The sequence below is a fragment of the Capricornis sumatraensis genome, chromosome 5 (genome assembly GCF_032405125.1).
Source record: "Capricornis sumatraensis isolate serow.1 chromosome 5, serow.2, whole genome shotgun sequence".
Classification (NCBI taxonomy): Eukaryota; Metazoa; Chordata; class Mammalia; order Artiodactyla; family Bovidae; genus Capricornis; species Capricornis sumatraensis.
The window spans coordinates 12,997,934-13,022,168 of record NC_091073.1 but is presented as its reverse complement, the minus strand read 5'-3'; the positions used below and the strand labels follow the sequence as shown (position 1 = coordinate 13,022,168).

Below are 24,235 nucleotides of genomic sequence, written 5' to 3'. Positions count from 1 at the left end.
TTGACTCATTGGAAAAGACTCTGATGCTGGGAGGGATTGTGGGCAGGAGGAGAAGGGGACAACCAAGGATGAGATGGCTGGATGGCATCACGGACTTGATGGACATGAGTCTGAGTGAACTCCAGGAGTTGGTGATGGACAGGGAGGCCTGGCGTGCTGCAATTCATGGGGTCGCAAAGAGTCAGACAGACTGAGCAACTGAACTGAACTGAAAGGAGACCCTAAGGGCTTCCCTGGTAGCTTAGCTGGCAAAGAATCCACCGGCAATGCAGGAGACCCTGGTTTCCTTGAGTTGGGGGTTTCCCTGGAGAAGGGATAGTCTCTCCCCTCTAGTGTTCATGGGCTTCCCTGGTGGCGCAGTTGGTAAAGAATCCACCTGCACTGTAGGAGACCTGGGATCGATCCCTGGGTTGGGAAGATCTCCTGGAGAAGGGTATGACAACCCACTCCAGTGTTCATGCCTGGAGAATCCCATGGAGGGAGGAGCCTGGCGGGCTACACTCCCTGGGGTCACAAAGAGTTGGACAGGACTAAGCGACCAACAGTTCAACACAGCACAAAGGAGAGCATGACTCCGTATCAGATGAGAAAAAGCCATGAGGGAAAAGGATAGAAAAGAAGATAATGGACTTTGTCTTACCAATTAGATGAATGGAACATTCCCAACAGAACAATGGTGGAAAGCTGGTTTGGTTTCTTTTCATTTCTGTACCTTCTCCTTATGATTGTCCTTACGCTGTACGCACGCTGTGTCATCCGCAATGTTTACATCTGTTCACTCGCAGTAATCGGTTCTGCATGGCAACTCACCCTTCCAGAATATAAGATCGTACTATCGCCCGGCATAACTAGTTCTCCATATATGAAACTGAATCTTCCTTGAAAGTTTTCCAATAAAGAAAAGTCCATGAGTCAAATCGTCTTCCTACTGTTGTCACTAAAACATAAATACGTTCCAGTCCTTGACACGTGAAGATCTGTAACAGTGACTGAGAACTCAAATGGCACGTGGAGATATCTGAGATCAGAGATATTATCTGAGATCACCAGATTTCAACCTCTTCAGCAAGGGCTGTACAATGTTCTGTGTACAATGCTCTGTGATGACCTAGATGGGAGAAATGGGGATGGTGGGAGGGATGCTGGAGAGGGAGGGGATATATGCATACTTATGGCTGATTGATGATGCTGTATGGCAGAAACCAACACAACACTGTAAAGCAACTATTCTCCAACTGAAAATTTTCTTAAAAGTAAGGGCTATATATTTATATCCCTCGAGTTTAAGGTCAGTCCCTGGCATAGAGAAGACAGTCTATATGTGTTGGAGGGGGAAAAACTGAATTATTGGGTGAAAGTTTATAGCAAATTGTATTTCTGTTTCCAAAAAATATGCCAAAAGAGATTAAACAGCAATGTAAAAAATTTGGGCAGTCCTTTGCTATGTAAACTTGGAGTTACCCAGATTCACACTCAATGCAGGATATGATACGGTGCAGCCACTGTAAAGGGCATGCATTGAGACTTAACATTTAAGTATGAATTTCCTCATCTGCAAAATGGAGGGATCCCCACTTCATGGTATCAGTCGGAACTAAATGAAATAACGTATCTAAGTTACATATTTCAGCCCCTTGCATTAACTACAGGTTAGGAACCCTCCCTACAATATTTGATGTAAATCCATTTATCCTCTACTGAATGCTTTTAGTGATAAGGTGTTCAAGGCACTGAGTTTAAATTTGTAACACAAAGCATCTAACATTCTTCCCAGGATTAAGCCCAAACTAGCATCTCCTGAACTCTCACATTTGGCTTTCTTATCCTATCTGGAATATTTATGTCCCCTTTTCTCTGCTCTCCCCAATATGGCTTCAATTCTCCTAAATCCTGGCATCTTTACTGGTTACATGTTGTATCTGTTCATAAAGGCCTCCTCAGCACACTCTCTTGTCTGCTTCAGTTCTTTGAACCAAAGAAATTACTAGACTTTTTCACATAAACTGCTTTTAGCCTTATTTTTCTGTATTAGGTTGGGCTGCCTTTTTTTTTTTTTAATCAAATACACTGTTTTACTTATCCCCACGGCAATTCACCTTGTAGGTTCAACTTATCATTTCATCAGATCTTTTTTGAGCCCTGATCCCATCATCCAAGTGTTAATTATGGCTCCCAGCGACAACACATATGCAATAGGTCAAGCACATCATCTCTGTCTTCATCTGAGTCATTAATAAAAATATCAAATAGGACAAGGCCAAGGACAATACCCTCCAGCATACCCCAATAGACTTTTCTCCATTCTGATCTCAATTCATTAATCAACTGGCTTTAGGTAAAGTTGTTCAACCAGAACAAACTGAAAGAATAATCTTTGAACAGTTGAGTTTCAATGTTAATGTTTATAAGGATCTCATGAGAGTCCCTGTTACAATCTTGGCTGAAATCAAGGAGAAACAATGTTCCTTACTATTTATAAGAGGTAACAACTAGACTTGAATGTCTAATAATCTATTTTTGCATTTCACTAATGTTCTATAGTAAGCTTATAGGTTTGTTTCCTACCACCTTTTAAAAACCTCATCTCCATTCTTGATGATTTCTCAAAGATTATATGCAATAGTATTTTTTTTTTAACACATTCTAGATGTCATTTATCTGGGACTACATAATGAACTTATTGAAGTGGATGTTTATGAGTAGGTTTTCTTCTTTTCTTTTTTTTTTTTTTTTTTGGAGGGAGAGGTTGGGAAGAGCAGGGAACTTTAAGTCCTATATCTGAAAATATTCACTCTATTGAGAAAAATCCTCTGCTTCATGAATTTTGATGGGAGGCAAGACCTCCCTGTGGCGACAAAAGTCGAAAGGCCAGACACTTCTAAGGGGCCTGGGCAGTCTCTGGCCCCTTATAGTTGTTGGCCCTTCCTGCTTCAAATGTCACTTATTCATTCATACAAGAACTATTGGCTAATATTATGTGCCACTCTGCCAGGCACTGGAGAGGCAGTCTCTGCTCTCATAAAACCCCAGTCAATCTAGCTATTTCAGCTGAAACAGCTTTATCTGAGTTCACAAAAAAATCCCCTTCCTTCCTGGGATTCCTTTTCAATACCCACTGCTGGTATTCCTCATCACTTTGACGCCTTAATGTTATGCTGAAAGTTGAAGTGCTCCGGTGCTCAGTCCTTGAACCTCACTTCTACATTCTAGGTCCATCTGCTCACACGGAGTTTAGTTATTGACTGCTGGACAAGAAACTAACCCAAAGTTTAGTGGCTTACATCAACCACCAGTAAATTACTTCTAACAATTCTTGGGTCAAAATTCAGAAAAAGCAGAGCGGGGGACAAACCATGTTGGCTCCACACGATGTCCGTGAGACTGGAATTTGCCCTTTACCCCCACCCAAGAAGCACGATGGCTTGCTGGGCAAATGGCTTGGCTGGGGTCTCAGGCCTAACTTCACACTGTCTTCTGAGTTCTCAGTTCTCCTCCATACAGTCAAGGGCCTCTTCTCATGGTCTCCCCAGCAGAACAACTGGAATTCTAACATGGCTGAGCAGGTGCTCAACAGGGCAAAGAAGCTGTCAGGACCACAACTGGCATTGTGTCACTTCCAGCATGTTGCTTTATTGGTTAGAGCAAGTCACAAGCCCAGCCTAATCATAAGAGGCAGGGAGTACACAAAGGTGTGAGTATCCAAAGGCAAGGCTCCTTTAGAGCCAACAAGGTAACAATGACCACATCTGGTGATCTCATCTAACCCCTGTGTTAACTGTCGTAACGCAGACAACGTGCAAATCTCCCCCTGTGATCTCTCTCCTACATTCCAGACCTGTATACCCAACAGCCCTGTGACATCTCCACTTGCATATATAATAAGCATCTCAAACTAAACCCCGCAAAGGCTGAGTTGCATCTTCCCGCAGTCTACCTTGTGTCTCCTTATAGCAGCTCCACTATTACAGCCATTTCAGCTTTAAACAAGGTTGAGAGATGAGGAATTGGTGCTTTCAAACTGTGGTGCTGAAGAAAACTCTTGAGTGTCCCTTGGAGAGCAAGGAAATCAAACCACTAATTCTAAAGGAAATCAACCCTGAATATTCACTGGAAGGTCTGATGCTGAAACTGAAGCTCCAGTACTTTGGCCACCTGATGTGAAGAACTGACTCCTTAGAAAAGACCCTGATGCTGGGAAAGATTGAAGGCAGGAGGAGAAGGGGATGACAGAGGATGAGACGGTTGGATGGCATCACCAACTCCATGGACATGAGTTTGAGCAAACTTTGGGAGATGGTGAAGGACAGGGAAGCCTGGCATGCTTCAGTCCATGGGGTCGCAAAGAGTCGGACATGACTGACTGAACAACAGCCAGAATTATTGGGATCATCCTTGTCTTCATTTCTCAAATCCCACACCAAATGCTATCAGATCAACCTTAGAAAAATGTCCAGAATTCATCCACTTCTCACCACCTCCACTGCCAACATCATGCCACACAACTGTGACAGCCTTCTAACTGGTTTCCCTGTTTCAGAACTGGCCCATCTATTCTTAAGAAAGCAGTCAGAGAGATTCAACTAAAATGTCAGAGCCGATCGTTTCTCTGCTGAGCATCCTTTTGTGGTTTCCCATCTCATTATGAGCAAAAGCAAAATTCATCAAAATAAAACACTACAAGAAAACAGATAGCTAATGAGAAGCTATGGTACAGCCCAGGGAACACTACTCAATAATCTGTGGTGACCTAAACGGAAGGAAATCCACAGAAGAGGGGATATACGTATAACTGATTCCCCTTCCAGTACAGTAGAAACCAACACAACACTGCAAAGCAGCTATACTTCAGGAAAGTTTTTTTTTTTTAAAAAAAGGCCTGAAGCAATCTGGACCCCACTGTGTCTTGCATTTTGTCTCACTGTACCATCCTCCTTGCCCACTTCATTTCAGCCACAGGAACCCTGCTTCTCCTCACACGAGCCTTCTATCTGGAAAGTTCTTGACTAGAATATGTCTTCCTTCTACACCTCCCTTTGAACCTAAAGACTTCTCAGCAAGGTCTTCCCTGATCACACCATCTAAAGTTGTACACGCACACATGTGTGCACATATATTGTATCTCACAGGAAAGCAGAAAAATTCTCAACTGCCTTGGGATAGTTTAGTCTGGAAATCAGAAGACTGATGGAGAGCTCATTGTTGAGAACAGATGTGGTATAAAAATCATGCAAATTAAAGCATTCTTAGAAATCAAAATGTATGAGGCATAGAAAACAAGTAATTAGGTAAATTGTGTGGCAGGGTGAAAAGACAGAACGTAACTTTTCAGCTGCCAGTCCCATATCATAACATAATACATACCTCAGACCATCAATATAACTAGCCAAAAAAGAATGAAATAATGCCTTTTGCAGCAACATGGAGGAACCTAGAGATTATCACACAGAGTGAAGTCAGACAGAGAAGGAAAAATGTCATATGACATCCCTTATATGTGGAATCTAAAAAGAAATCCTACTAATGAACTTACTTAAAAACCAGAAAAATTTTATGGTTAATGGTGGGGAGAAGAAGGGAGGGGATAGTTAGGGAGTTTGGGATGGACATGTACACACTACTACATTTAAAATGGATAACCAACAAGGTCCTACTCTGTAGCAGAGAAAACTCTGCTCAATATTACATGGCACCCTGGATGGGAGAGGAGTTTGGGGGAGAATGGATACATGTATAATATATGGCTGAGTCCCTTTCCTGTCCATCTGAAACTATCACAACATCGTTAATCAGCTATACTCTAATACAAAAAAAAAAAACCTAGGAAGATGGTTAAGGGCTACAGGGTAAAATGGAGTAATAAAGATCTTTAGACACCGCAGATGGGTTAAAGTTTTATCTTTTACCTATTAGCCTATCCCAAGTGATTCAGTGAGTCTTAATTTCTCTAAGCATTCTTTTTCCCTATCAGTGAAAAAAACTGAAGAAAAATACAGGTCTTAGGTACTTCACCGGTGGCTCGGTGGTAAAGAATCCGCCTGCAATGCAGGAGACACAGGGCACACATGTTCAATTCCTGGGTTGGGAAGATCCTCTGGAGAAGAAAATGGCAACCCACTTCAGTATTCTTGCTTGGGAAATTCCTGTCCACAGGTGTGCAAAGTGTCAGACAAGTCTGAGCATAAGCAATTGAAAGATGGAATCTAATGGAATAACATTTATGAGAGAGAGCTTTTAATAATGTAAAACACTAGAAAAAAAATCTTATGTGAAAAAAAAGGAAAAAAAAATGTGATTTTTTTGGTGACTCATAAATCACTTTATATGACTTTTGGTGACAGTTTTTTTTTTTTAATGTGGAACACAGATTTTTCTTTTACATAATAGTGCATATTAATTTGGAATTTTTCACAGTAGAAGAAATAAAATGATTGCTCCAAAGAATAATTATGATGAGTTATAAGCCTGCTGGTTTTCTTCTTGTACATAATTATTAAATAGGTAATGAAAAATGCTGACACACATACTTTGCTCTCATGCAATTTAAAATAGAACAGAACGGTTGTACACTTTAACTAATGGTAATATTTGTTTACATAATCATATTTACTAATTTATTGATATTATTTCCACTTACAGAGTCTGTTTTAGATTTTTTAGCATGGTGTTAAGTAGGGCAACGTGGCACTTACTTGTCTTTGGCAGAAAAAATAAAAACTACATTGCTTAACTTCCTATTTAAGTAGGAAAAATATTTATTAGCACTTTCACATTTTCTATATTTCTCTTCCATGTTTCAAACCTATGCAGAGAAAGAACATGGCTATAATAATATTTCAGACCATTATGAAACCACATACCTTTCCAAGCTAATAAGAGTCACTGCTTGGTTAACAACTGGAAGAAGGAAGGACCAACCAGGGGACCCACAGGCTACACAAGAGTCACGAGCAGCGTGGGTGGCACATGTCCAAGTGGATGTCAGCCTTGCAGCCTGCAGATCCCTGTATCTAAACATTTTGAAAGTGTGTAAGCAAGTAACTTTCAGATGTTTTAGGAGTTCTACCCAATACTCTGAGATAGCCTACACTAGCAATCTCCTCTTATCCACTGAATCACTTTTTTTTTTTTTTTAATGATCTTGTTTCCTAGTTCAGTTCAGTTCAGTCACTCAGTCATGTTGGACTCTTTGTAAGCCCATGGACTGCAGCACACCAGGCTTCCCTGTCCTTCACCGTCTCCCGGAGCTTACTCAAACTCATGTCCATGGAGTCAGTGATACCATCGCCAATCCTCAGGGTTTACTCAAACCCATGTCCATTGAGTCGGTGATGCCATCCAAGCATCTCATCCTCTGTCGTCCCCTTCTCCTCCTGCCCTCAATCTTTCCCAGCAGCAGGGTCTTTTCAAATGAGTCAGTTCTTCACATCAGGTGGCCAAAGTACTGAAGTTTCAGCTTCAGCATCAGTCCTTCCAATGAACACCCAGGACTGATCTTTAGGATGGACTGGTTGGATCTCCTTGCTGTCCAAGGGACTCTCAAGAGTCTTCTCCAATACCACAGTTCAAAACCATCAATTCTTCAGCGCTCAGCTTTCTTTATAGTCCAACTCTCACATCCATACATGACTACTGGAAAAACCATAGCTTTGACTAGATGGACCTTTGTTGGCAAAGTGATGTCTCTGCTTTATAATATGCTGTCTAGGTTGGTCATAACTTTCCTTCCAAGGACTAACCATCTTTTAATTTTATGGCTGTAGTCACCATCTGCAGTGATTACCTTTATTAAATTTGTTACAATACTGCTTCTTAGTTTGTGCTGTGGTTTTTGGGGCACAAGGCATGTGGGATCTCAGCTCCCCTCCCAGGGATCAAACTCACACCCCCTGCATTGGAAGGCAGAGTGGTAACCACTGTACCACCAGGGAAGTTCCAGAATCACGTTAAGAGTGACCTCCAAAGTCATTTCCTCAAATATTCTTTCACATCTCTAACTTTTCATCACTTATTTAATTATTCTGGCCTTCAGCAGACTTTATTGTAACCTAAAATGTCATTCATGGGACTTTTAATATAAGGCAGCCAGGCTTAGAGCTCTTTTATAAAGCACATAAACAGAACTATATACCGTGTGTACACTACCATAAATAAGAATCTTTTACACTGTGGAACAAATTCCATAGATACCTCCAAAAAACCCTTGATAACTTAGTTAATAAAGTCCAAAGGAAAGATCCAATAATAACTAATGAATTTTAAATTATGTTACTTTCCCTGCACATCTAGGTTTTAATGGTATGAGGCATGGATTTTTCTTACACTGTTTAATATACTTGGTCCACTCCCTCAAAAAAGATACTGTTAATTACATGGAACTACAAAGTCAACATCTTTTAGAAAATAACTTTGATGTTAACAATTTTTAAATGTGGCTATATCATCATTAAGTTTGGGAAACTGCCGATTAAAATGTTTGATATTGATTTTGAAAGTGACTCTTCGCTACTTCATGGACCTCTCCAGGCCAGAATACTGGAGTGGGTAGCCTTTCCCTTCTCCAGGGGATCTTCCCAATCCAAGGACTGAACCCAGGTCTCCCACATTGCAGGTGGATTCTTTACCAGCTGAGCCACACGGGAAGCCCAAGAATACTGGAGTGGGTAGCCTATCCCTTCTCCAGGGGATCTTCCCAACAAGGAATCAAACTGGGGTCTCCTGCATTGCAGGCGGATTCTTTACCAACTGAGATATCAGGGAAAAGTGAAAGTGAAAGCCACTCAGTTGTGTCCAACTCTTTGTGACCCGCTGGACTAAAAGTCCTGGAACTCTCCAGGCCAGAAAACTGGAGTGGGTAGCCTTTCCCTTCTCTATGGGATCTTCCCAACCCAGGGATCGAACCCAGGTCTCCCACATTGCAGGCAGATTCTTTACCAGCTGAGACACAAGGGAAGCCTGATATTGACTTAGGTCTTGCTAAATAACAAGGCTGTGTGTATGTATTTGGTAGATCCCAGTGAAACACATCAGGCATGTACATGTCACATTTCATAATTAAAATTTTAAATGGGTTGGGTTTTCAGTGAGTCTACAATACTTATTTAAACTATAAAGCACTTGAACCATATTTGGGATTTAAATACAGCTACTTAAGTGCAGAAAAAGGAAGAGTTGTGGAAAGAAAAAAGAAAGTTTCCTTTCCTCCTCCTGACCAACGGCTCACCCTAAGTAAAGTGGAACATAAACAAGAGATCCAGTATTGCCACTAGGGTTCAAACTGAGATGGATCTGAGTCTATCTTTCTTGCTGCAAAATCCTAAAAAGCATTTCATCTTCCCAATCCTTAGGTTTCTTCTTTGTAAAGTGGCAACAGTCACAGGTCCATAAGACTACTGAGAACATCCAAAGTGAAAATGAATGTAAAACCCCCAGCGCAGTGCCCAGCATAAAGCTCAGTACGTTTTCGTTGCTGGTTTTCAGTACTGTGGTCACACTTGTCTTAAACATTATCTCACCTCCCTTTCTGACCCTTCACTCGTCATCTCAAATCTGCAGTGCCCTCCTGTTTCCTACTCTGCCTCCCTCCACTAGATCCGCTCTAATTCCTGTGGCATATCATGCTTTGAAATTTCTATCACCCTTCCACTGCTGTGAAACATGCAAGGGAAGAAATTTTTTTCCTGCCAGGTACTGTGAGGAAAGCAATCTGATTAAATGAATTCAATTAAAGTATGTAAGAATCTTAATTTTCCATTGGCATATAAAAAAGTATTGCAGGCTGAGCCACAACGGAAGCCCAAGAATGCTGGATTGAGTAGCCTACCCCTTCTCCAGTGGATCTTCCCAACCCAGGAATCAAACTGGGGTCTTCTGCATTGCAGGCAGACTCTACCAACTGAGCTCTGAGAGAAGCCCCAATTAATTCATTAAAGTATGTAAGAATCTTAATTTTCCATTGGCATATGTTAAAAAAAAAAAAAAAGCAAGCAATGAAAAAACAGTGTAAGAAAACAAAAGCTTTAGGAAATACTCAGCAAGTTATTTCTATATTAGGCAACTATCACCGAGTCAGGTTAATACTGTCTCAGGTTAAGAAGTCTACATCTTCCCCACTCTAACTTGGAAAACTCTTCTAAGCAATTTCTATAGCACAGAGCTCTTCCCCTCCCCAACCCGTTGTCCCAGCCTCCCCAACTCTGATTTCAGACATTCAGTGGAACATTTTACTTAGAACAAACAAAAGCCAAACAAACTACAGTTGAGGCAACAAGAAGTACTAAGTTCATCAGAGAGGCAAAAGGGTAGGAGATGAAGTGAACAGAAGATAACAAGCAAAGGAAGGCAGTGAAGCGAAAGGCAAAGAACCCTGGGAATATACAGAAAGAAAGGTGGAACAGAGAAGCAGAGATGAGGCAAGGAGGGCAGTCATCAGAAATGAATGACACGAGTGTGCCCATTCTCTGAAAGACAACAGGGGAATCTACATCTTCGCTGCCCCAGAGAGGCTCGGTGTCAACCTGAGACATAGTCACAACCTAAAGGTTGAGAGTTATGTTTCATTTGGCAGGAAATTTTAGGATTTCAAGCCTGGGTGATAGCATCTCAAGAGAACCTGAGAACTGCTTCATGGAGGCGAGGGGAGGAGCCAGGTTACACAGAAATTTTGCAACAAGGGGCAGGTAGTCTGCACATCAAAAGGTCATTGTTAATTAACGAAAACCAGACATCTCAAGTTAAGGAATTCAGCGCTTTTCTATGTATGCATTATAATGTGCACAGTCGCTGAGTCCTGTCGGAATCTTTGTGATCCCATGGACTGTAGTCCACTAGGCTTCTCTGCCTGTGGAATTTTCCAGGCAAGAACATGGGAGTGGGTTGCCATTTCTTCCTCCAAGGGATCTTCCAGACCCAGGAATTGAACCCAAGTCTCCTGCATTGCAGGTGGATTCTTTACCACTGAGCCACCAGCATGGCATGATGCAAGCGTCAGAGCTCACTGAGATCATGCGAGTTTCCTGTGTTTTTCACATCCTGAGCCTCCTGAGGGCTCACTGTAGGGCATGGCTGCAGTCTGACGGCTGCTAGGTAGCAGGCAATATTCCATTTCTCAAAGGCATGAAATGCCCACGGAGTGCTGCATATGTGCATGCTATTATGTGGCTTATTGAAGAGGAGCTGGCATGTCTCCACAAGAACGGGCCAAGGGAAAGTTCACACACACAAAGAAGAACGAGTTTAGCAGCCAGCCGCAAGCAGTTGACAAATACCGCAGGACAGTGCGTTTCCTTCCTTTTATATGGCAATTCCACAGAACATAAAAGCATCACATGACAGTGTGCTTCAATGGGCATATTTTTAGCCTCACACATATATTTCATTTTCTTTTAAGATTTGAAAGACCCAATGTCACATTATTTTTGTTCATTACTCTATCAACATTACTGATATTAGGGACCAAACTAAATTTTTCTTGTTCTCAATTAAATTATCCAATTTGGGGGGATGGAGCAAGAATATTTTTGAAACCTCTTTTATAAGTTACTGAAGTATACTAAGAAAAAAATTTGGATTTATCTGAAATACTGCAACTAGACGTACTAGAAAATATGGAACAAAAATTCCAATTTTAAATCAGCTGAATACATTATTGACCCCCAAATCATCAATTAAACAAAAGAAATTATATTTGCATTGATGTTTGAATCTGCATCCATTCTTGGTAGTATGTAATATATGCAACTGCTCAGTTCTAGCTGTCCTTGTAGCCACATTACCATATTATTCAAATGTATCCATCATTTATATGTAAATAGACAAGATGAATGGCTTTTTCATAAGACAACAATTTTCAAATGACAAACAGACTCAGGCAGACATTAGCAAGATAAAATGTTGTAAATATTCATTCTATTATATATTTTTAAGGAGAAATGGACACTATTTCAATTTTTTTTAAAAAGTAGTGTGGTAATTACAAAATGGGATCTTAATATAGTCACAATACCAATAGCTACTCTTCTTAATAAAAGTCTCCACCAATGTCATTTGTACCTTGTAAATTACATGTTCTCAGATCCATCTGTGAAAATTGGGATGTTAATTATCATGGTTACATTTCATGATTCCACAGTTAAATGCTGAAATGGTGCTACACAAATACCATATGTTTTTCTAAGAGAAACGGAGAAAGATTAATTATGAGTTCAAGCCCAAGTCTCAACACAATAAGATCCTTACACTGTGTGCTATGCAAATTGGAAGTTTTAATTAATAGCTGAAATACTAACCAAGGGGAAGAACTGTGAAGTCTAAATTGTAAGTATCAGCCTTTTCTCTACAAAAATCACCCGAATAAGGATGCTTTTCTGAAACCAAGTTATAAATCCAAAGCAGAAAACATTTTTATTGTCTGTGAACTTCTTTTGATGGAGTGATCACCATCATATCATTTTATATTACTTGATAAACCTGAAATTTAGAAAGTGTACTAGTAACAAACAGGTTATAACAGATCATATAGCTAATGAAACTTCAACTGAACATTTTTTCTGGATTTTTCTTTAAAACACAAACCATTCAAAATTATGCAAAATAAGTCTCATGTACTCAGATAAAATACGTCAGTATAGCCACCTAAAGACAGAACTCTATGATAATACTATAAGAATTTTGTTCCTGATTATAAAAGCTGAGTTCTCATCTTACTCACCACGTATTCAAACACAAGAGTCAGTGTCTCCTTGGTGTGGATGATGTCGTGAAGTAGCACGATGTTAGCGTGTTTCAGTCCTTTCAACAGAGAGGCTGGAAGATACAGTGAACAAAGTTATTACGGGTAACAACCTACTGATAAGCTTCTTTTATTGTACTGCTACATCATCAGATGAAATATACCTATTTTCCCACTTTCTATGCCAATACAGATATGGCTTATCTCCATATGTATGAAATATATATTCTGCTGATGTTGAATGGAGGTTTCTGTAAGTGTCAATTACAGCCTGTTGGTTGGTGTTGTCATTGAATTCTTCACTATATTTGCTAGTTCTCTGGAGAGTGGTTCTTTCAATGACTAAGTGAGGGATGGTGACATCCTCAACTGTAATTGGGGATCTGTCAATTTCTTATTTGAATTCTCCTAGTTTTGGCTTGGCACCCCACTCCAACACTCTTGCCTGGAAAATCCCAAGGACGGAGGAGCCTGGTAGGCTGCAGTCCATGGGGTTGCTAAGAGTCGGATAGGACTGAGCGTCTTCACTTTCACTTTTCACTTTCATGCATTGGAGAAGGAAATGGCAACCCACTCCAGTGTTCTTGCTTGGAGAATCCCGGGGACGGGGGTGGAGGGCCTCATGGGTTGCCATCTATGGGGTCGCACAGAGCCGGACACGACTGAAGCGACTTAGCAGCAGCAGCAGTTTTGGCTTTGTGTGCTTTGAAGCTGTAGTTTGCCACATGTAACGTTTAAGATTGTTGCATTCTGTGAATCAGGCCCTTTTATCAATACATAAAGCATCTCTTTGTCCCTGGTAATTTTCTTCACTCTGAAGTATTTTGTCTGATATTAATATTGCCACTTCAGCTTGACTTTGATTAGTGTTCATATGGTGTATCTTTTATATATACATTTTTTTTTCTTTTGGCCTATACCAATGACCAGTCAGGTAGAACATTCAAAGAACATCTTTTTCTATCATTGTTAATCATTTTAGTAACATTGTGTCTTCAATTTTGGTTTTTGGTATATACCCTAAAGAGAAAAAAGAAACACAAAACACATGTTTTACATGTGTTCTATCAGGAACTTGTAATTGCTGATATATTCATCAAGCATTTATTGAGAACCTAGTTACTGACACTGATGGCCCTGGACAAACCTCAAACCCTTGATACTCAATAATGTTGCAAGCCCCCTTCTTTAAAAGGGGATTTATAACACCAAATATGAACCCTAGTGTACACTCTGGACTTCGGGTGATTATCAGGTGTCAAGGTAGGTTCATCTATCGTAACAAATGTACCACTCTGCTGAGAGATGCCAACAGTAGGGAAGGTTGGGGTGGGAGGCCGGGAAGAAAGGACATGAAAATCCTCTGCACTTTCCACTCAATTCTGCTTTGACCTTAAAGCTGCTCTAGAAAAATAAAGTCTATTTTAAAAAATAAAAAGATATACCTATGTTTTAACATACTAAAAGAAACAACAAATCTAGATTATCTAATATTTCACTGAAATAAAATGATATTTTAGATATGGAGTCATCATGCAAAAAAGGCTGTTCAGGACAGTCCCCCGTGAAGAGAGAGAGAATGTGGAGACTGGTACATTCTCGTATGACCCCCATGAATGCAAGCTTATTATTGCCTTGAATTTCCACTGTCTTCACCAGGCAAACCTACTTCAGAACTATAATATATCTTTAATTCCAAGATATACTTCAATAAATACCTAATTGGGCCAAAGAAGGCCATTCAGACTGAGAATTCCCTGGTGTGGCTGGTTCCAACACCAGAAGACCACGAAGAAGCATGTTTTCTCTGAAACCGAATCGGCAGCTTCATGCGCTGCCCAAGGCCAGGGAAGTCTAAGCTCTCCCAGGGAAGTCCTACAAAAAAGCAAAAATACTTCGGACTTCTCTGGTAGGTCAGTGGTAAAGAATCCACCTGCCAATGCAGGGGACACAAGCTCAGTCCCTGATCCAGGAAGGTTTCATATGCAGCAGAGAAACTAGGCTCAGTGCCACAACCACTGGCGCTACCACAGCGGGGAGCCCGTGCATGGCAGCTGGAGAGAGACCCCACTCACGGCAGCTGAGAGCAGACCCCACTCACTGCAGCTGGATGGGAGACCCCACTCACTGCAGCTGAGAGCAGACCCCACTCACTGCAGTTGGAGAGGAGACCCCACTCACTGCAGCTGAGAGCAGACCCCACTCACTGCAGCTGAGAGCAGACCCCACTCACTGCAGCTGAGAGCAGACCCCACTCACTGCAGCTGAGAGCAGACCCCACTCACTACAGCTGGAGAGGAGACCCCACTCACTGCAGCTGGAGAACAGATCCCACTCACTGCAACAGGAGAGAGCCCGTGCATGGTAGCAAAGACCCAGGGCACCCAAAATTAAATAAATAGAATACATCCATGAAATATTTACAGATTTATCAGAGCTTTGTAAAATTAGCCCTCATGACAAAATACTTACCAAAAATAACAATAACAACAGTAGAGCACACAAACTTTGAAGAAATAAGCACCACAAAGATGTGTAAGAGTTTAGTATTGTTAATTCCAATCATTTACAATCTTCTTTCTTTTAATTATTCAAATATTTAATTATTCAACCATCCGCCTCAAACAACTGAAGCATATTACATGGCTAATTTCCACACATTCATCATTAATCTGGGGACCAGCTTCACATGTGCTCATTTTAAAAATGACACTTGACCCCACATTAGTCTTCTAAGACAGACTCTAAGACAGACAGAGATCAAGATTTCAAACCACAACACTGTATTTGGAAATGATGGCCAGGCACAGTACTTCACACCTACATGGATTGGGAATATGCATAGGTGAAATGAATTAAGGACCTAATGGGTATCACGCTTATGAAAGGATTTAGGCAAGTTTTGGAAAGATATATATCATTTGTAATTTTGTCCAATTTTATTTTTCAAGTTATCCCCTCAGTTTGTCAAGCGCTGATCCATCCTTATCAGCAAGACCTCCAAAAAGGTACTGAAGCTTACAATCCATGGATGATCCATGCTCTAAGAACCCTTTGCCTAGCAGTTTTGTTGTTTTTATTGTTATGATTATTACTTTTCTCCCACTATCGCCCTGCTTTTCTGACTATTTAGACCTATATTGTTTCCCATTTCTCAAAGAAACGACTTCATGCCCATCATTTCCCATTGCATTTTTCCTACAATTTCAGTAAAATCAAATCTCTGCCATCATTCATCCTGTGAAAAAACATCTTTTCTTAATTGTGACCGATATTATACAGAAAAAGGCCATGCCCTTTTTCTCTTTTTTTGGCTGCGCCCCGTGGCATGTAGGATCTTAGCTCCCCAACCTGGGATTGAACCCATGACCCCCGCATTAGAAGCAGAGTCTTAACCACTGAAAAACAAGGGAAGTCCCTGTCATTTCATTTTTTAAAAAACATGATATATATTTTTTTACCATTTCTACAGAAACACTCAAAGCCTCCACATTTCAATGTATTAACTCTCAATTATTATAGATTTTAGACTTCTAACTTCATTTACATACTCTTTAAAAAACACACTATCTGTTAAATAATGACCAAGAACTGTTTGAAAGCAAGCCCTTTTTCTTTCGAGATTAACATAATGAACTCGTATTTGGAAAAGGATAAGCCATTAATTTCAAAACTGATGGCAGAAAAATGGCATTGAAGGGCACAAAACCGTCCACAATATCTACCAACATGAGGGTGGGTGACAGACCTGACTAACTTGAAAGCTGCCAACCGACAGTCTCTGCTCCAAGCCAGGTGCCAGATACTGTCTCTCCTGCTGTTGCCAAGGCGAGGAGGTCTCCTGGCTGCCAAGCGGGCGCGTGATTAACACCACAAGCCCCAGAGCCGCCATATCTCCCTTTGCAAGACAAACACTGTCAAAATAATACTCCCTGTAATCCGAACAATATCTCAAACATACCACATGTTATTTTCTCATCGTTTACATACAGAACAAATCCTGTAACACTGGCTTTAACAATCCCAGCACACTTGGTTTCCTGCAAGTTTTAAGCAAACATATGGCAAACATTTTAAATTCATTTCACCAGTGAGGCTTGGAAAGGTATGATTCTACATGACATAAAGGACTTGTAATTAAGGTTGAGGGTAAAATTTCTAACAATCATTTTGGGGCCGTGTCAAAACGATACAAAAGCGGAAAAACACGTTGCTCATAAAGATAACTGCAAAGTCTTGGCAGGACAGGACATAGAGAGCCACCCCTTAGTGCGGGAACAAGCTCAGACACCCACTCATCCACCATATACAAACCTCGACCTTCCACTTTCAGAATAAACATCCTAGGTTTCCGCTCTGAGGTGAAACAGATACATTCTACCTAAACACCAACCTCATCATGATTAAAATAAATTATGAGTTATCAAAAAATTCAGAGCATGTTCATTTTCTTCACGGAAGGGGTTATTTTAACAGCAATGTTAACAAAGAAATGACAAGTAGAACCTTTCTTTACTAAGTCAAACAGTCTTCTAGGTCATTATTTGACATCTTATTGCTAGGAAAGGAGATATCACAAATAAATATAATCCAAGCTTGCTCACTCCCCTTTAGCCTCTGGAAGGAACGAGTGTGTTCACATTCTCCCCTCATCATTTTACATGTCCCCTTTCTGTGTCAACCCTAGCGGTGTGGGCTGGAGGTGCTGCTACCTGATTTTTCCAGAAAACAAAGATTATTGCCTATTATTACCCAAGAAAGCAGCCATATTTCACACCACAACCACAGTGGACATAAACTTCTTCCTCAAGCTCACAGGTAGACAGCTCCGTGTGTGTTAGCCACTGAGTGTGTCCACCTCTTTGCAACCCCATGGACTGAAGCCCTCCAGGCTCCTCTGTCCATGGGGTTTTCTAGGCAAGAACACCAGAGTGGGTAGCCTTTCCCTTCTCCAGGGGATCTTCCTGACCCTGGATAGAACTCAGGTCTCCTGCATTACAGGCAGGTTCTCTTCCGTCTGCGCCACCAGGGAACCCCAGACAGACCTAAAGCTGTTGATATTCACCTTATACTAGAAATAGTGTACTTCCTCCCCTTACCTACTTTATTTTTAAATTGAAGTATAGCTAATTTACAATACTGTGTTAGTTTCAAGTGTACGGCAAAGTCATTCAGGTGTATACACACACGCGCGCGCGCACACACACACACACACACACATTCTTTTCAGATTCTTTTCCATTATGTGTTGTTACAAGATACTGACTGTAGTTCCCAGTGCTATATGGTAGTTCTTGTTGTTCACCTATTTAATATACAGCACTGCAGATATGTTCATCACAAACCCCTAATTTATCTCTTCATTTATATTCTGCAAGAAGTTCTCACTTACTTGCTACTGGATTCTGAATATTTTGAAAGCAAAAATATTCTGAATGGGAAAAACTTAAGGGCAAAACAGAACAAGATAAACACAGAGAAAGACGAAAGTGCTTGCCTGTGTGTGTCTGTGATGAGGTGCTCGCAACAGGGAAAGGAACTCATGCCTGCCCTGAAAACAGCTCCAGGGTAACTTGTGCATGGCTCCAAAAGGTATGCTGCCCACTGCGGCTGCATATTAGGAGAAATAGCGCAGTCCTGCTCAGTTCTGAATCTTCCCCTAAATGAGATCTGATCTAAAACACACATACACGTACAAACCATAAACTAAGAAGTGAAAAAGTGAGAGAATCGAGTTAAAAAAAATAAAACAGAATTGTATTTTTCACTTCATGTTTACTTTTTATACTTTTATACACATATATACCAAATTTGAGCTTCCCGGTAGCTCAACTGGTAAAGAATCTGCCTGTAATGCAGAAACCCAGTTGGATTCCTGGGTTGGGAAGATCCCTTGGAGAAGGGATAGGCTACCCACTCCAGTATTCTTGGTCTTCCCTGGTGGCTCAGATGATAAAGAATCTGCCTGCAATGCAGGACATCTGGGTTCAATCCCTGGGTCAGGAAGATCCCCTGGAAGAGGGAGTGTCAACACACTCCAGTATTCTTGCCTGGAGAATCCCCATGGACAGGGGAGCCTGGCAGGCTACAGTCCATGGGGTTGCAAAGAGTCTGACAGGACTGAGCAACTAAGCACAGCACATACCAAATTGACATGAAAAAGAGTTAACTCTTTGTTATGGGGAAAGAGATCACAGCTAATCCAAAACACAAAGTTAAAACGCATGTGATGCCCTATAAACTTAATTTAGCTAACATCACAATAAGGATTTAGAGACATGTTTTTCACTCACCAGATGCTGTCCAAATGTGGAAGGATAATAAGATAGCTTAGGAATACTTTATAAACATCACAAAACTTGTTCTCCATCCACCAAAAGGTCTACTGTGTTACTTGCTCCTTAGTTGAGCCTTGCTGTTGGGGAATAGACTAACTTCAACCCCACTACATATTTCCCCTGCTTTTTTCCCCTCCCAATTTCCCCAACGTCACAGACCTGAAACGTAGTCCTGACATTACAACCTCAACTATTCTCCCTGCCATATACCTCTTGACTACTGGCAAAGATCAGTCATCTGGGGTCTATTTCCACATTGTAGGACTGCTTCCTAAATCACTCAAAGAAGAGATTCCTCTAAAAGTACAGCTCAGCCACACGAAACAGCCAATATTTGACATTTTTGCTCTATTAACACAGCAATTTCCAGTGGCTCAACCCAATAGAGTTTACCTGGTTCAAACCAATTTTAACTTTTTCACAGAGGCATAATTACTTTTCCCACTGTTAATATTGAAACCAATTAATCAGCTGCCAAATGGTCAATAAGTGATCCTGAATACAAAAAAAAAAAGAAGAAGAAGAATCTGTTCATGAAACTATGGTTATTGATGAGGGGAGGGATATAGAAACAATTTGTATGAGTACTTTTTGATAACATTTGAATTGTTATGATAAAGATATATTCCTTTCATAATAAAAGAGATATCTGGGAAAGTTCTTTATTACAGTAGATGAAGAAAGTTTCTTTATTACAAAGAAAACTGAAAAAACACTATAAGATTGGCCAAAGAAAATTGAAATCATGCTATAAAATAGCATTTTGTGTGCTGAGTCACTTCAGTCATGTCTGACTCTTTGTGACCCTATGGACGGTAGCCTGCCAGGCTCCTCTGTCCATGGGAGTCTCCAGGCAAGAACACTGGAGCGGGTTGCCATTTCTTACTCCAGGGGATCTTCCCAACCTAAGGATCGAACCTACGGCACTTTCGTCTCCTGCGTTGGCAGGGAGGTTCTTTACCTCCATCATCAGCAAGGAGGGCCTTACAGAGGCACGCTGCTGTTTACACAAGTAATGCGCAGCTATAATAACGAATGATTATAACTGTAGGGTGATCCCTCACTACTAACCCCTTCCCACAAAGGGAGTGGTGCCAATCCTTGCATTAAGGGTTTCTTTGGGAGGCCTCTAATTTGCACTGAAATCCAAAATATTGAAAGTTTTTCTTGTCTAAGAGGTCACTTTCCCACAGTAAGATTAACTTACTCACTGCAAAAGACTTCTACTTTTGTTTCCAACTACTTCCAGTTGAGGGCTTCCCTGGGGGCGCAGTAGTAAAGAATCCTCCTGCCAATGCAAGAGACACAAGTTCTATCCCTGGGTCAGGAAGATCCCCTGGCGAAGGAAATGACAACCCACTCCAATATTCTAGCCTGGAGAACCACACACACAGAGGAGCCTGGTGGGCTACTGTCCATGGAGTCTCAAAGAGTTGGACACAACTTAGCAACTAAACAACTTCCAGTTGAACCTATAAATGACCCACCAGCTGCCTTTCTGCTCCAGCTAATCTTGCTCCTATTTGCTCCTGGACACAGCCATGCCTTATAGGTTGTGCATGAGTGCAAGACATGCGGTTCTTCTCAAATGCAAACACCTCACTAGTACCTTTGGCAGAAAAAAAAAAAAAAAACTCATGCCAAGCGAACAGGGATGGAGACAGTGGTGGTCATGCTCCGTGTGCCGTCTTTAGGCAGGAAAGAGACCACGGGGGAGCTGAGGGTTACTGAAAGACTTGGTCACAGTTGTTTTTGTCTGGCCATAAAAACCAGGTTTAAAAGCTGTTAGGCCATTTACTTTTTCGAACTACTTTTACACTTTATTATGGTGGGTTACATGTATAGACAGAAAGGATATTGCAAAGTATCCAAAAAAGAAACGTGATTTGGCATCAATCCCCTTATACTTTCTGGTTAAGAAGAATAAACATTTATATCATAACAATAATAGCTATCTCTGTCTGACTAGACTTAAATAACCTCTCCCCACATAAAACTATGTGAATTGCTATCACTGTATTCTCTTACAAAAGCTAAAATAAGTCTAAAGTCATGAAATATACTCCTTGCCACGGCGGCAAGCCCCAGTGCCTAAGGACCGCACCGAAGACTCTGGCCCTCGAAAGCACTGTCGGACTCCTCCACAAAGCAGGGCAGGTTTTCAGACACAGGACTCTCCACCCCTTCTTCCCCACAGTCATGGCTGGAGTCCCACCAGGAGGTGCTTCGCAAAGTGTGGTGCTTCAACCACCTCTCAAAGTCAAGTGGCCAGTGAATGAGGCCCCACTGCAAACCTACCAAATTCCAGGCTACGGGGCACTGGGCCCCAGAATCATCGAACAAGCAGTCCACATCTACTCTGTGCCAGTCTCCACGGGGAAACATATATGCTTTTGTTTTCATGGAACTTGTATGTTATATGTCAAGCAAGTTTTCTATTCAATCCTTACATATCCTAAGCTTTGAAAATCACAGTGCTGTGTTATGGTTTTTAAATACAGCAATGGGTAACTACTTGAGGGGTGTGTGTGTGTGTGAGTGTGGGTGTGTCTATGCACTTAGTCACACTGCAATCTACTCACTGTTCCATGAGCAAATAAATAAAAACAGCAATTCGATCAGTTAACGTACCTAGTATCTACTTCTATCTATCTCTGTTTCTCTCTTACACACACACACAGCCATTAAGATAGATTCCAGCAAAAAATATAGTCTTGGCCTAGAAAACAAAGAGAATTCTTTATTCTGAAAATTTGATGGTATTTTGATGTATGTGGATTTTCTCCTGCTCATTTCAAAAACCCCAAAAATGTGAGGTCATATTTTCAACATGAATAAAATGTTGAAAAGGTCATGATTTATAAGGCCTTTACAATTCCACCACAATTTCTAAAATCTATGAAAGAGCTAAGTTTTATATAAAATGTTTGCAACACATATTGCCTCAGGACCAGAGCTTTGATAAACAGAAACCAACGGCAGGTCTGGAGATAATCGTAAACAGACGATGAGCAAAGGAGGAGAAGTGAAAGACTATGAAAAATGAACACGAATCTCAGTGGGGGTTCATTTCTACCCCTGAATATCCCCTGACTTGAAACTTCACACATAACATCAGTTCATCTCACTGAACAAGAAACTCAAAGTTATAAAAAATACAAAAGAAAGCAGAATGCAGTAGAGAGTACACAGCCCCAGAGCACTGTGTTTCTCACAAAATTAGTTCAGCTTCAGGCAGTCACGGCACCTTCACTTCAATCTCCCCAGGACAGAAGTCAGCCCGCTGTTCCTAGGCCTGGACCAGACCTTGAATTCCCTTCATGCGGCCCAGGTGAGAAGCCAAGTTCATCTTGGCCAAGGAAGCTGTGCCCCTTCTGAGAAGGTCGCTAACACGCTGAGTCCCAGCCTGCTGCCCTCAGTCACGTGGTCCCTACGCTTGGTCTCCACTGACGCTCAGCTATTGATGGCACAACAGCTGACAGGTTCTAGCGCCACTTAACAGGCTTCCTGGTGGCACTAGTGGTGAAGAATCCACTTGCCAATGCAGGAGCTGTCAGAGATGCGGGTCTAAGCCCTGGGTTGGGAAGATCCCCTGGAGAAGGCAATGGCACCCCACTCCAGTATTCCATGGACAGAGGAGCCTGGCAGGCTCCAGTCCATGGGGTCACAAAGAGTCAGACGTGACTGAGCATGCACTCACACACACACACACACACACACACACACACAGACACACACACAGAGTACCACTTACATGTTCAGGAGTATCACAAGATACTTAAGCAATTAAGGACTCACTCAGCGATTGCCTTCCAACTGTACAATGACAGGCTAGCAAACACCATTTCTGGGAGCTCTCACTACTTTCCTGCTTCATATAGCCTTGGCTACGGGAGCATTTGAAGGAGATGTTTCTATATTTGGAAATCCAGGAAAACAAACACACCTATGAAAGGCAGAGTGACATCTTAAGCGTTCAGTATTTAGAATCCTATGATGATGATAATAAAACTGTTAATGCAGTCACATGGGCAAAATGGTATTTAATGAGTTTAGGGAGGGGTTCCTCCCAACCTCTTCTGAAAATAAGAACTTTCTAAATTGCTTCTATGCTCAAAAAGTCACTTCAGTACACAAATAGTAACTTAAAAAATTTTCTTTTAGAGTCTCATCCTTTTAAAGTCACTAGCTATTTGTCAGAAACTGGCAACATCTTAGAAGTACTAGATTTCATGCACGGTATCACATGATTGCTTAAGACAGAACATCTATCTGCTGTGATAACTATACAAGTTAAGTTAGACAAGGAAGTTGTACATTACACATTTTGTGCTTCTAAATTAGCAAGGCAACTTCAGACTGGCGTGGCAGTTAAAAAAAAAAAGAGAGAGAGAAAGTCATGCAAGGAAACGTCAAGGGGGAAGAAAAATAGTACTATGATCTCAAATTTTCCAAGAAATGTGTACTTCTGTCTTCCATACTGCCAACCAGAGGAACTAGGGGAAGGGATAACTGGGTTTTCACATTTACCAAGGTAGCCTCATCATTTGGTCCTCAAAAGTGGTGACTGTGCAGAAGTTTCTAGTGTCTCTGCAAGGCACTCTTGAGACTTGAGACCGGTCCCACCAACAGTCCCTGTTCACACAACCTGCCTTTCCATAGGTGGAGTCAACTCCTGGACTGTGACAAACATCCGCCCGTGATGGTCGTGACTGCCGTGTTCTCAGATGTATTCTGTCTCCTACGGACCCACCCGTTCCTTGTTAATGAAATTTCACCTTGTTTCATATGCATCACACACACATACACTCATACACACACAGATACGTAAAACCTTAGTGCATGAAAGACATCTGTCACTTAACACAAGGTGACAGAGTCACCACTCACAGCTCAAACAATCCTCATAGAATTTAATAGCCAAATGTCATCCTCAAGAGCATCTAACCCAACCCTTCATCTGACAACTGAGGGAATTAATATACGGAACTTTGGTCACGAGACTCAAACCCTGCCCTCCCGACCCCTTCGCACAGGAGAGTTCTGTTTCTGTAATCAAAAGAAGCATTATCCTCTCTCTCACTGTCTTGGTTCTCTCCTCTTCACTTCTCGTGTTTTGCTGTGATCATGGTTTCTCTTCATCTTTGTTTCTTTCCAGGTGTTAAAGGCA

At 41.3% G+C, this 24,235-nt stretch overlaps 1 protein-coding gene across 1 annotated transcript in view; it reads right to left on the bottom strand.

Annotated features, from left to right (window-relative positions):
- The window catches only part of CDK14 (cyclin dependent kinase 14), a 666,485-nt gene that overhangs the window by 376,631 nt on the left and 265,619 nt on the right, over positions 1-24,235 (bottom strand). The window contains exon 6 of the mRNA XM_068972760.1: positions 12,707-12,801. Coding sequence (XP_068828861.1) covers positions 12,707-12,801 — 95 coding nt within the window. The remainder of the gene's footprint in view (positions 1-12,706; positions 12,802-24,235) is intronic.